This window comes from Tympanuchus pallidicinctus, unplaced genomic scaffold (genome assembly GCF_026119805.1).
Source record: "Tympanuchus pallidicinctus isolate F22 unplaced genomic scaffold, pur_lepc_1.0 scaffold2, whole genome shotgun sequence".
NCBI classification, from domain to species: domain Eukaryota; kingdom Metazoa; phylum Chordata; class Aves; order Galliformes; family Phasianidae; genus Tympanuchus; species Tympanuchus pallidicinctus.
In genome coordinates this window covers 12,194,457-12,208,889 of record NW_026294721.1, presented here as the reverse complement: position 1 = coordinate 12,208,889, position 14,433 = coordinate 12,194,457, and the positions used below count along the sequence as shown (strand labels likewise).

The 14,433-nt window shown below is 41.9% G+C and overlaps 1 protein-coding gene across 5 annotated transcripts in view; it reads left to right on the top strand.

Annotated features, from left to right (window-relative positions):
* The first annotated feature begins 1,515 nt into the window (after nucleotides 1–1,515).
* SLC2A9 (solute carrier family 2 member 9) overlaps nucleotides 1,516–14,433 on the top strand; it is a 92,114-nt gene continuing 79,196 nt past the window's right edge. For 2 of the 5 annotated variants that reach the window (XM_052681661.1, XM_052681664.1), the window contains exons 1-2: nucleotides 6,822–6,955; nucleotides 11,118–11,216. In XM_052681661.1, the coding sequence (XP_052537621.1) occupies nucleotides 6,872–6,955; nucleotides 11,118–11,216 (183 nt within the window). In that variant the 5' untranslated portion in view covers nucleotides 6,822–6,871. Of the gene's footprint in view, nucleotides 1,623–5,633; nucleotides 5,720–6,584; nucleotides 6,956–11,117; nucleotides 11,217–14,433 lie in introns of those variants that run through there. The other 3 variants (XM_052681660.1, XM_052681662.1, XM_052681663.1) reach the window with 3 other exon arrangements.

The window sequence follows — 14,433 nt, the reverse complement described above, 5'->3', positions numbered from 1 at the left end:
ATGCTGAGCAACGCGACCTTGCCACAAATGAGGGGTGCTATTAAGAAGTAGCACATCTGCACTGTATATTGTTAAATTGCTACAGCTTAACCACTTTAGATTAGTTTAAAAGTTATGAAGATTTCAGTTAAAATATAGGCAGCATAAACTGTTAATTAGGTGTGCATAAACCTGGATGGTATCTTCTGTCACTCATATCTAAGATACAAGAGTCATTCAAACCTCATTTGCTTCCTCATCTTCATTCCAGACACTGACAAGAAGAATCTCCTATTTCCTCATAATCATCATAACATGTATGTTACAAAAGGTTAAGTGATAAGACTTTTTTTTCTCTTAAAATTAAAATACTGAATGCCAAGTTTAATGATACTTTTAGATAAAATTTGCTAGGAAATACTTCAAAGAATTTCTTTCCTGACCCAAAAAAGTGATGTTTTCACAGCAGCATCTTGTGGCTGGAGAAGGACATCCATGCTTATCTGAAGCAAAATGAATGGCACTATCTTTTGAGAAAATGTTTTTGTTCCTTTTATTGAGATTTACTCAACAGGGTCAAAAGAGATCTATGAACACAGCCAGAATAATGATAGCCTGAAATAGAAACCAGGTACCACCAATAACAAATTGAACAATGTTACTTCCAGTACCACCCAGAGTTCAGAATGTCAGCCAACTGGTGCCTTTCTGCCTGTTGCATCTTGGATAGTTTAGCACCTGCAAGCATACTGATAATCCAATTAAACTAGCTATCAACGTCTTTGAGGAAATGCTGATGAGCCTAACGTAATGTGTAATGTGCATAGGATTTTCAGAGTAAGCAATACACATGCTAACATGGAAAAGCCAAAACTGAGGACACCTTCTCATACCTAACAGTGTTCTTATCTACACTTATCTTTGGCATATGCGGATCTGACAGCAAAGAGCAAACTGTTACAGCCTTGTTCTCACCCATGTTTTGTTTAGCACCTAAACCAACATTGATACAAAGTTCCTATCTGTGGCACAAAGCCAGAACAACAACAAAGATAAATCTTTTTACAAGCTACTGTATTTTTTGTTACTGTACAGTATGTTTTGTCTCCAACCTTTGAAAACCCTGTAAAGAGATGACTCCCAGCCAGTACTGTGCACTCCTAGATACGTAAGTACTGGCCCAACACATCACTATTAAAAGCCATTTAGGGCACATGGAATGCTGTGGGTGTTCCTAAACCAGGATACATAAATAAGCAAGAGTACACAAATGCAGGTCCTAGCCTCAGGCACTTGCATTTCAAATATCTATTGGTTCAAATGTGGGAAGTAAAGCTTTTTAACATTATGTGGCAGCAGAAACAAAGACCTCTTGTGTAGTATTGCAGCCATAAAAGGCAGCTCATTTTCTACTGGTTAGAAAAGATTTATTGCACAAATTCCAGCCTAAGCATTTTACTATTTTTTTCCTAATTACTGTTAATTATTTATTCATTCTGAAAAGGTATATAAAAGCTAAAGCTGGCACTATGTTTTGTTCAATAATTTAAGTGTTCTTATTTCAGAGAGGAGGACTGCTGTAACAACCTTCTGAACGAGCTGAACGCTGGAGAGCACTGAGGGAAGAGTACTTTGGATAAGTGGTAAGTAATGCCTAGACACTGAAGTGGATAGCTCGGAGCAACTTCTCCAGTTTGGCAACGGGTTTGATGTGGGCACAGAGGGAGAGCTTTATCTGCATACAAACCAATTTCTTGACATTTCTAAACAAATGGTTTCCGGTGTTAGACAAGTACTTCGCATCTGAATGAGCAGTCATTAACTCCACAATCTGTTGTCTTCGTGGTAATAGATTTCTGCAGATCATAGTTTTAAATGTTCCATGAATTTATATATTAAAAAGCTAAATTTAATTTGAAATAGAAATTAAATTGTTCATTTTCTCAATAAGGATCATCTTACATATTATTAATATAACTTCGTGACAGTCTGGAATGCTGAAACCCAGATACAGAAATAACCACATTGTAAACACTTCAGGACTGACACGGATATTGGGGATGAAAGAGCTGCAAGAGCTCTGTAACACTGTATCAATTAATTACTTAAGAGAACAAGTATTTCTGGAAGCTGGCGTGTCTACAGTATCTGTCCTGCAGATTAACTCTTGCTAAATGGTTCAGTTCCATAGGAATGCGCTGTGCCACGTTGAAGTCATGCCACGCCTGACTCCAGATGACATTAATATTGAGACCATTTGACCTTTTATGCAAACAGTACAAGAAGCACAATCTCAGTTGCCCAAGGATCTATCTTAACAACACTACTTGAGGAGAAAATAAACCCTTGTTATGAATGAAATTCCATAAACACATTTTACTCAGATAGTTGGCAGTTATGAGAATCTAATACATAAATTGATCCTGATTTGGGTGTCAAAACCACCCTTTACCCTTGTTACTCCCTGTTGTATTCAATCAACATTTTTGATAATCAGTGGTGGATTTCTTTTGTATGAGTATGTATGTGCAATTTTCAGTAGAAAAGGAACAGACTTGTAGAAGTAGATGTCATAGACCAGTTTCAGATATGCGTAGCTGGGAGCACAGGGAAGTGCTGAGTTTAAGTCCAATAGCTTGTAGGGATGGCTCCTTTCTTGAAAGGGAGAGTGCTCAGCCATAGAGGATTTTGGCTGTAAGTTGCATGGAAAAATTAGCAGCAGTAGCTCTAAAGCACACAAGGTAGGTGAAGGAGTGAGATTTATGCTTCTCCCCTCCATGCTCTTTTACAAGAGTTTTAGATCTGAACTAAATAATAATAATAATTAAAAAATTAGTCTTCTGAATCCTCCTCTTATATTCAGTAGAGGGCATAGGAAACAAAAGCACTCAAGTTGGGAAATTTTACCTTTCAAGTAAGAGAACAAGCGAAGGGGGAAGAAGCACCCTCACAAAAAGAGATGTCTGCAAAGTGAGATACAATCATTTGGCATAGTGTATCATAGAATGGCTGAGACTGGAGGGCACCTAAAAGATCTAGTTCCCACAACTGGGATTGTTCATGGTACAATAGGAGTCAATTAGTATTACTTTTATACCAACATTTTATACCAAACCTTTATGATTGGCACTGCATTTCAGTGTTCTCTCTCTGAGAGAGCTTGTTCTCCCCATTTTTAAAAGAAACCAAGATATTCAGTTCTATACCTCAAAAAAGCTTACTCTGGGAAGTGTAAAAATTCATCAGCTGTAAGCAGCTCTTCTAACTTCCACATTTTCTCTGTGTGTGGCACTACAGTGTTGATTCACACATAATATTTTAATAGAAGTTGTGTATTTTGTGCTCAGGAGACAGATGTGGAAGTGATGCATGGCCATCAAGAGGAATTTTGTTACCATAACTTTCTAACTTGCAGATGAACTGCCTGAAGCTTGCTTCTGTTGTGCCTGAAACCTAGATTAGAGTAAGCTTATTCATACCTCTGTCTGTTTAGTTTGCTCTGCCATCCATAATGCTCCCACTCTGTGAGCTGCTGAGACATCCTAGGGTCTCAGCATCCAAGGCTAACAATCACAGAAATCAGGTGGATTCAATATACTTTTAATGAACTCAACATAGACGTTGGTAAATAAATTGCTGGACACATAGGCAAACAAAATATAGCTCTGAAGGAGCTGCAAGAACTGATGTAAGTGCACTGTTCTGATTTTTTGGTCACCTCTCAACTAACTATACAAACTGGGGGAAAGAGAGACCTGTTGTTTCATACTCTACAACAAAAAAATAAGACAATGTTTCTGGATATATATCTTAACTAATTTCTCCTGCACTAGCAACAAATGAACTGCCAGGGACAGAATGCACTTTTCACCCCATCTGTTAAAGCATTTCAGTGAATGTCAATTGGCAGCAGCAGTGCAAACTCCAGATATTCATTTTCCCAAGCAGGATGTCACTCCTATAGATGCTGTGAGATGCTGCTGTCAGAAAATCTTGTTTCTACTTGCTCTAATCTCACAACTCTCCCTTGCAATCAAATCAGTGAGACTGCAGAAGGAACACTGGCAAACCCACAAAAGGTTTCAGTGATCTGTATACTCCCTCTCCAGTCTAGATTTCTTAATTTCTGTATCACATTGGATGTGTCACAGTCCACTGGGTACTTATGAAAAGTTGTGAAACTATTATTACATAAAGTACAGGAGGGATAGTTTGATCTGAACACCTCTGCAGATGGGGCATAGTCAGCTATTGCTGGCTTTCTGACAAGCCAGAAATGTTATAAATGTGATTTAAAGACTGCTCAGAGAGCAAGAGATTAAGATAATTCAGCCATATAAATATGTGGCCATGAAAGGGAGACATGAGTTATCTATCTTTGCTGGTGGTGTAGCTGTGAGGTTAACATTTCTCTTTAGATGTTTACCCGACAGCTTATGACTGAGCCCATGCTGTTCCTGTTTCAGTGTTATGCCCCATATACTCTCTGTCCAGTAAGCTCTTAATTTCCAATTAGATGATGCTCTGTTGGCACTCTGTCAGAAGCATAACATTTAACACATCATCAACTTAATTATCTGCCTTAAATCTGAAAAAAATAAATAGCATGCGGGTGCTGCAGAGAAGAATACTGATGGATTACTTTTGATATTCTTGTTAAACATGGCACGGAACAGGTGAAATATCCAGTGGTAAGATTAAGTATATCTTTTATAAAGTGAAAAGTTTTCACCTTGAAAACTGTTTAAAAAACTTAGCAGCAACTGACTAAAGCCCTTTGCAGCAGAGGGGAAAGTTTTGTTTGTAGGCTTTCAGTATTGAAACTGCACTGGGAAGTAAAGAAGGAAGACAGTAATTCTTCTGGCTTCAGTGATTAGACAATGCAGATGCTTTCCTAGTTCCTTTTACCTTAAAACTCGGCCTGATTTCTCGGAACCATTCAGAAATAATGGCCCCAGCACTGCCTATGGAATTTCTTCTGTTAGACAGGATTTCTTCTTAGAAAACCTCCTGTATGCACGAGGATCAGAACATAACTTCTGCTCCAACCTGCTCTTTCTCTAAATTGACTGTTAGTCCTTGCGTATCATAGCTCACTGTCTTTTAAACTCCTGTCTAACAGACACCTTGCATTCAAGACAGGATCTATCATTACCATTTATATATACATTAATATTCAAAGATCAAAGATATCCTTGAGATGCTGAAGCAGAAGAATTCATAATCCATATTCAGGACAAACTGAACAGATTGATGAACTGCTCAAGACCGTGACATGAAGCACAGTGTAACAGATAATCCACCCTACCTGAAACTATATAAATCAGATTTGTTTATTAATAAGTGATTATTAAAATGCCTTTTAATGCTGTTGAAGCACATGTGGTGATGATTAGAGAGGAATTTTCTTGACAGGGCACTGAATAAATAGACCCATCCTTTGCAGAAGCATTCATGCAGTGGCACAGCTAATGTAAAGAGGTGAGGCTGACCCAACATTTAGACAAATGCTAATAATATAGCCCTACAGGTGGATGACTTCAGCACAGTTGTCGTGTATTTTTTGGTTGTTTTTAACTGCATTTTTGATGCTGCTGTGCCTACCTGGCAGTCTTGCTCCATGCTGCTACAATTTTCCCTCTTTTCCTTCTCAGCCATCAATTTACAAAGTAACGGAATGGAGAACAAGCAACAAAGCAATGAGGGGGTGACACAAAATAAGGAGATGAAGAAAAAAATGGTAAGTGAATGCCTCAACTCTTCTATCAGTGTATTTGCCGTTATGTCAGCATGTTAAGGCGAGAAATAATGTATGTGCTACCCACATACAGCCATATTACTGGCATTTGAGTGTCAACCGCAGTGAGCTGCTCCCACTGTGTTATGTTAAATGAAACTAAATAAAACACAGATACTGATTCATCTCAAATGCGCTCCATGCATTTTAGAGGCTCAATTCTCCTAGTTTGCCCCTTGTACTGTTAGGGACCATTCAAAAAGATTAGAAGTGTTGTTTGGGTTATCTGTCTGTGCAGATGTTTCTCAATATGAATGATGACTTCACATGTTAATAAGGACCACATGGCTTTCTGTTCAAGTGCTGCTTTGCTCAACGTGTGGTGAGGACACATGTTGCACAAAGACTCAGGTCGTATATTGGGAACAATTTCTTCTCAGAAATTGGTGATGCATTGGCACAGGCTGCTCAGGGATGTGGAGGAGTTACTGTCCCTGGTGATGTTCAAGAACTGTGTAGGTGTGGCACTGAGGGACATGGATAGTGGGCATGGTGAGGATGGGATGGTGGTTGGAGCAGGTGCTCTTAGTGGTCTTTTCCAGATTTAATGATTTTATGACACCTCCAAGTTTCTACATTACAGTCTGCCTTCAAACCTGCTGTGCTTTATGGCTTAACTTCTGTGTCTTTGGGAACTGTAAGGTAGTTGTGAGGTATGTGGCACGTTAGTGGTGGAAAGAGTGCAGATTTACACCACTATGGACTGCAGACATCTGGGAATAGTTCCCAGATGTACTTAGGACTGGTCTGAGGCACATGCGTTGCCAACTGGAAGGCACAGCTTAACTCTCAGCGTTTTGATGCGTGTTTGCAAATAGGCACCTGCGGAACGAAGAGGTGGAAGCGCTGACCACCGCCCCCCAAGCAGCGCGGAAACCCTCCGCCTCCCCGGGGCTTACGGCTATTTGTTTAAGTTATTCAGCAGCGCTCTGGACCACCCCATCCCTCCCTCCGGACAGGCCAATCTCTGTGGTGGCGGAGCGGATCTCAGGCACGGCCGCGCTGCCCCTCGCTCATCCCCCGCCTCCCACGGCCGCGCCCCGCGCGCTGCCCGGCGGAGATGCGCGACCGCTGCGCACGTGCGGAGGCGGCGGCATGGAGCCTGCGGCGGCGCCCGAGGCGGATACGCTGGTGGCGCGGGAAGCGGGCGGTCGCTGCGCGGGGAGAAGCGCAAGTAGCGTAAGGAGCCCGAGGGGAGCGGGGTCGGCGGCGGAGGGGTGCGGACTGGGGGGAGAAGGGGAGGATTTGTGACCTTTCTCAGCTGGATAGGGGGGGAGGAGAAGCGGGCTCACGCACGGCGGCCGTGGGAGCCGGAGTAAGTCCCCGAGTGAGGACGGGCTCAGGTTGCAGCGCGGAGCCGTCCCCGCTCGGTGCCGGCTGGGCTGAGCTAAAAATACCGTGGCCGCCCGAGCCGGGAGCGGAGGGGGGCGGCGGGGACGGGGCAGAGCCGACCACGCGGTGGGAGAGAGCCCGCTGGGCGAGCAGCTCCTGCAAGCAGGGCGAGGAGAGCGGGGCTGCACTGCGCTCAGCTGGGGAGGGCAGGGAGCAGCTCGGGGGCCGCGGGTGGGCACGCACCTGTCTGCCCGGAGCCGTCCCAGCAGCGGTGTGCAGGGTCGGGTGCGCGAAAATCAGGTGCCTATGGTCGATAAGAAGCCTTAGCAGCGTCTATTGAAAGATCCTAAAACTTCCTTCTGTGCCTGTGCGGTGTTTACTGCTTGCAACTGTGTTTGATTTTAACCTGGAAAGGGGGCTATCGCCCACAAACCGAAAAAGCAAAATCATGAATAGTGCTTGGAAAACTGAAATGCAAACCAGTGTACTTTTAAAACAAAAGCAACTGAAGGTTCATAGTACGCGAGCATTGCACCCTGTGCTGAAAGAAGAAGTTGAGTTGGTAAAAACATTTCCAAAGGCTATTGGAGCTCTGTGATCTGTGATAAGAGCAAAAAAAATATGAACTCTTACAAGTAAGCAGCTCTCCAATGCCTGGGGGTCTTTGCTTTGGTCCAGTATGAAACTTCCTTACTGCACCTTTATGCAGGGTGACAGCCTGTGCTAAGAGCAGCACACTGATAGTGGTAAAGGAAAGTAGCACCGCTGGGGAAGGTGTGACCACTTCTTGTTTCCCAGCCACTATCGAACAGATTGCTGGAGGCTTAGCTTGCTTTGATCACTTATTTATTTAAAATATTGCCACAGACTTAATATTATTTTGAGTAATTTTTTTCTTTCTTTTTTCTTTTTCTCTTCTTGTTTCATTTTGCTTTTATTTGGCGTTGCTGAAACTTGAGCAAATATTTGAAGTAGTGCACGAGGAGAGACAGGTCATGGAGAAATTGAAGCTCATGTTCCAAGATCTGTAAAGCTTTGCATGAGGCTCAGTGTGCCTTCTGCAGCAGGTCATATATGAGAAAACTTCAGGGTGCTGAAGTGTGCTCTAAACCTTGCTGTCTGCAGCACTTGAAAATAAAGTGGGCATTGGGTTTTCTAATTTGACAGCACTCCCATCATTTGTACTACCTTATTTGTTACTTAACCCTGTGTGCATTTAATTTGCTTGCGCTGAAAGTTTCAGGTGTTCACTGGAGTTTTTAATAAGCATAGATTACGTGGTCCAAATCACCTTGTTTGCAGGATTTTTCCAAGGTTTTTAACGTTGTTGGAGCAGATTTTATGTGATAATATTGCTAAAAGGACTTGCACTTATCATTTATGAAACCTTTGGGAACACTCCTGTGTATCTCCTTAGTGTTCTAAATTCCCAGAATCATAGAATCATTTGAGTTGGAAGAGACCCCAACAGGCCATCTAGCCCAACTTCCCTGCAGTGAACAGGGATGCCTACAGCTCCATCAGGTTGTTCAGAGTCCCACCCAACCTGAGCTTGAGTGTCTGCAGGGATGGGGCATCCACCATCTCTCTGGGCAACCTGTTCCTGTGCTTTGCTACCCTTATAAAAATGTCTTTTATATCCAATCTAAACCTCCTCTCTTTTAGTTTAAAACCATTTATCCTTGTCCTGTCACAATAGACGGTGCTGAAGAGTCTGTTCCCTTCTTTCTCCCATTGCAGATATTGAAAGGCCATTCGGGTTTCTCCGGAGCCTTCTCTTTTCATGGGCCCCACTGCTAGAACCTGTCTAGGTCTCTTTGAATGGCTTCTTTCCCTTGATTACATCATCACACAGCGTGGTGTCATCTGCAAACTTGCTAAGGGTGTGCACAATCCCACTGTTGATGTCACTGATGAAGATAACAAAGAGCTTTGGACCCAGTACTGACCCCTGAGGGACAACACTGGTCCCTCATTCAGAGTAGCAGTGACTCCTAGAAGTGAAGGAGTGGCTGTTCAACTCAGAGAAAAAATGGGCAAGGTGTTATCAACACCTAAATAAAGCCTTATGTTGAAATTTCTGCTTCTTATTTCTGGACTAATGCTGCAAAGCTGTGTGTGTGGCAGGTTCATTTTAAGAAGCTGGCTAATAATAATAAATTGTACTTGGCTTATTTAATGAACTCCATGGGATATATTTCTTATGCAAGATTTTCTTCTTCTGCTGTACACTTCCTCCTGACCTGACTGAAAATAGAGCAGTTATATAGAACTGTGTAATCTCTTCAAAGAGTACCACACCCTGCGGAAGAAGTTAACCACACTGGGCTGTACCACAGGGCATGTTTGAGCCCTTCAGACCTGCAGCTGCAGAGCACAGCAGACCCCATGGGTGATGAATTGTGTGCTGCAGCCCCTGCCCTATCAGTGGATATCCCATAATTTCTCCATGAACCCAAGTGACAGTGACTGTGTGGTGGCAACGTGAACCCCAGCATGTCAAAAGCCACACTGCAGCCACTTTCCCTCCTGTACTTGTCCTGGAGGAACTTGCTCCTGTTCATCATCACTGCTGTCATGCCATATGCTACCTGCTCAAATGTAGTTGGTGCTTCAGATCTTCATTTCCCAAAAGAAATGTACAGCTTTGTGCCACTGACAAAATGTATAGATTCATTAACCTGTTGTCTGCTCTTTGTGATGTAGATGAAGCTGAAGTTACAAGGCCTACTTACACAGCTTTTTCTCCTTTCCAAAGCATTCAGGCTTCAATGAGCAATCAGACTGAACATAAACCAGTAGTCACTGCTCCTGAAATTTGAGATTCTTAGCAGAGTTTTTAAAAATAATTAAAAAAAAAAGATGCTTTAAAATGTCATCCACTATAATGAAATATATAATGAATGAACGAATAATTATAAATATATAATGAAATTATGAAAAATTATAAATATATAATGAATGAATTAAATAATATATAATGAACTATAATGAAAGTCAAGAAAGGTAAGCTGTCTTCTATAATGTACAAAACAATAGCCAAGCAGCCACCAAAACACGGATTTCTCTTAGGAAATCTTTTGAGAATTAAATTAGGACTGGCATTGGTCACGTGTGCAGCACTCCAAAATCCAGAAGCAGAACTGAGTGTCAGAAAGTGATGCTGGATGAAATGGAAAGGACCCTTAAGTCTGGAAGCTTCAAATCAACTGACTGTTACTCCATTATCTGAGCAATGTTGCTTTTTGTATGGATGAAGAAATTAGTAGTAGAGGTTGGGGCTATCAGCTAAATGCAGGAGGAGGGATAGGGGGTGGAAGGAGGAAAGTTGTAGAGGGTGAATTACTGGTACAATGCTGGGGGAAAAGAGCAGATGGAATCTCTGTCTGAGAGTGTGTGTGTGAATGGCAGCAAGTTGCTGTTAGTGAGGTACATCTGGGTTACAATATCTAGTTTTTGGCACCAGTTTGTTTGTTTTCTTGTTTGTTTATTTAATGCTCAGAATTTCACTAATCCTTATGCTTATTGGGCTGGGTGGGGAGTACACCAACTTCTTAGGCTACCCCCTAAGTCAGGTCTACCCCAAGTCATGTTGCATCAATTATGTGTTACCGTGTGCTTTGTGGTGTTACTGTGCATTGCCAAAGTTTTCTTTGATGAGATATGCTTCTGTAAGATTTTGCTTTTTATTTTTTATTATTTATTTATTATTTATTTATTTATTTATTTTTGTGTGTTTTGGGGCAGATGGGGAGATTGAAGCAAGAATTTGTGAGGTTGAAAGAAGTTTAAATGTTTACTTATGCCTTGGTAAATGTTAACTGAGATGCTGTCACTTCAGATTTACTGTTTCTTGGTCTGCAGAAATGGGGAGTGCTGCAGGCCATTACTCTGCATGAAGGAGGTCTGCCTGCAGGAGCTACACAAGACAGTACAAGCAGTGTTAAAGACTGTAGCTTTTCTATTTAGAGTATACTAACAATGGCTACATCTTTTCCTTGTTTTTCAGAATTGGTCTGGAAGTCTAATTTTAGCATCTTTAACTGGTGCTTTTGGGTCATCTTTTCTTTATGGTTACAATCTCTCTGTGGTGAACGCGCCTGCAGTGGTAAGTTACTGACACAACTGGCATTAAGTATCAGTAGAGGGCAGCCTTGTCTATCTAATGTGCTCTCTCCAGCATCCTGCTCTTACCATCCTGCTGATAACAGTGGAAGAGGTTAAATCTTCTATGTTAACCTTTCTGTACTTGAATGACTGTTTCTGGTGTCTGTTTTCAACTAAATTCAGTATTGGTCAGGAAAACAAATGCTGCTGTCGAGATGAGGAGTTGTGCAGGGTTTCTTTTACAAAGAAACTTCCCAAAATACAGAATAATGCTAAATCTTGTGCAGTTTTGAGTGATAAAGCATTTTTAAGAGCCTGTCTTTCTGACTAGAGAATATTTGGTAGCTGCAGGTGCATATTCAGCAACTTTCGTTCATTCAGTTCTGGAGGCTGACACATTTCATTCCCACAGTTGCGCTGCTATAAATGTCTCTTGCTGCCTCTTAAATCATGGGCCACTTCTGCATTTCTTTGGTTCTGATTTTGAAACTGCTGTGTTGACAGTTTGCTGCAATGTATGGATTATGTCTGATGAGAAGAGTATGTAGAATCAGTGTACAATTTTTGAGGGATTTCATTAAAATATCAGCTATCACATGGAAATCTGAATGACTTGTTTTCATATTGATGGCCTTCAGAGGCACTTAATTCAATCAAGCAGCACATTAAGCAATTCAGTAGAGCTGCAAGAAACACTTTTTTAAAAAAAATAGGTAACTAGTAAATTTTTTCAGTGTGTTGTTGATACTCTGTTTTTAAAAGTTCCTTTCCAAAGTTCAGCTCCTCCTTTTATGGAAATCTGTTATTAGAATGTGTGGCTCAGCTTCACCTGAGCAGCTCAGTCACATGAAGAATGGATACAATACTCATGCAAGTAATGGAAAAAGAAATTTTGAAATTTACATTTTGCATTCATATTGTATTTAATAAAGCAACAATGTGAAGGATTAGAAATTGACTCACCCTGTAGGAAGCTTTCATTGTTCACTTGACAGCTTCTGGGAATTTTCCTGAAGCTCCTGGTACCATTTGTACCAATAACACCGGTTTAGATAGATTGGATGTTTATTCTAGTATGGCATGTCTGTGCATCACCTCAGCCTGCAATCTTCAGGAGATAAGTACGGCTTAGACAGAATCAGCAGGAAGCTGAAATTCTGGGAACAATGGTATTGATTGTAGTGGTGATAGGCATCTTTCCTGCACTGAGTCAGTGCTGTCAGAGGTGAAGCATGAATAGTCTGGCTTCTAAACTTTTAAGTGCGATATGAAAAATGGACCACCTGGTAATCAAAGCTCTCCTGCCGCTTTCTGGAAAGAAAGAAAGAGTGATCAGAAATGTTATTTGCCAGTGCCAGATTGTTAGATTTGAGCCATGTTATTGATTATAGTGGTGATCAGAGAAGAATGAAGTTGGGGAGACTGGAATTGCAACTATATCATGAAAAAGGTTAAATTTCAAGTGTCACGGAGAGTAGAACTTCCAGCACTGTCTGTTTTTGCTTGAAATCTTTATTTGTGGCTATTGGACAGAAAGTTTGGCACAGTGTTGGTGGTTCTGGTCATGCTGTTGACAGGTGTGCATGAAGTCTGCCCTTTTCCAGAGTGATGTTGCAGTATTTGAGAATTTAGTATCTTCCTTATTTGTGTTAGGCTATACAGTAGGTAGGGCCTAAGAATAGTCCTGTTCATACTCCAATGGAAAAGAGTACTTAGTTGTGTTGTTCAAGAGCAGAATACTACTAGTGTGGCCCCTGGTCCTCTCTGTAACTCCCAGGTCAAGCTGTGTCATCCATTTGTCTGGGACAGGCCACTTTCCCGTCCCTATCCTGCACTGGCCAGGCTGGAGAGAAGAGTCTGGGAGCTGCTCATAGCCAAGGTGAGGAGGAATGAGCCGTACCAACACTGTGATTCCTGCAGCACAAGAATCAGAACCTTTGCTCCTTATGTCTTCTCCTGTGTGGCTGTGTGTCACCAAATGAAGTTGAGAATGATGTGAGGTAACTGAGGGGAATGGCTTTTGCCTGTAAATAAATAGCGCTCTTACAAGAGGTCATAGTGGGAGTGCATTAACTCCTAAAAGCTGAAAGTTGAGTTTAATTTATAAACTTGGTAAATCAAGCAACGTGATTTGGTTGTGTGCACCTTACAGCCAACATTGCGGTGGGCATCTCTGCGTAGGATGCTGAGTATCTTTTGCTCCTATTTACTTCAGTACAATTCCTGTTGACCAACTTTAGAGAAATTGGTATATAATGCTTTCAGGGGTATTTAGAAAGTGCTTGATAATGACTACTGACAAAAGTATGAGATGTTTCCAGGAGACAGGATTTGAACACTGAATTGTACAGGGGAAGTTCATTTAAGGCTGAAACCATGAACTCTGTGTGCAAACAATTGTGTATGTCTTCTTTCTGTGCTGAAAGTTGTGCCAGCTCATCAAACCACAGGGAAATGCCCCCGCAGTTCTCAGCTGGGAGCTTTACAACAAGCCGTTTCATAAGGTTCGGTACTTGATCTGACTTACTGCAATGGGGAAACAAACTGCATCAGATCTGCCCAGTGCAGATTTGTCTGTACTGACTACTGAGTCCCCCACCTTCCTGTGGGAAGGAGCAATAACCCACTGCAGGTGTGCTTTCCCCCTGCCAAGCACTTCTTGTCTTCTTCCTGCTGGAAGCTGTGTTTCTGCAATCTTTTTAGAGCTGGCACTGGGGTAGCTGCAGAAATGTATAGCTCACTGTCAGCCAGTTGGGTAACTGTGAGTGGCCCACAAAACTGTGGGCCAGGGCATTTTTCTTCTCAAAATACCACCTCTTATCTCCCCTTGATGTAAGTTATGTAAAGTTAGACAAGAAAATCACCTTATATGTGTGCGTGTATATATGTGCTTATATATGCTTTAACTCTGTTCTGGCGTGGCCTTACTTTCAGTACTGTGTGCAGGTTTTGGCATTATGATATAAAAAGGACATAAAATTATTAGATAGAATCCAAAGGAGGGCTACCATGATGGGAAAAGTTCTAGAGGTCAAGACATGCAAGGAGAGGTTGAAGTCCCTCAGTTTGTTCAGAGCAGAGCAGCTGCAGAGGGAATGGCATGGAGCTGTGTCAGGGGAGAGGCAGCTGGGGGTTAGGGAAAGGGTCTGCACCAGAGGATGGTTGGGCACTGGCAAAGGGTATGCATAATGGATTTGTTGAATCAGATTTGTTTTTTG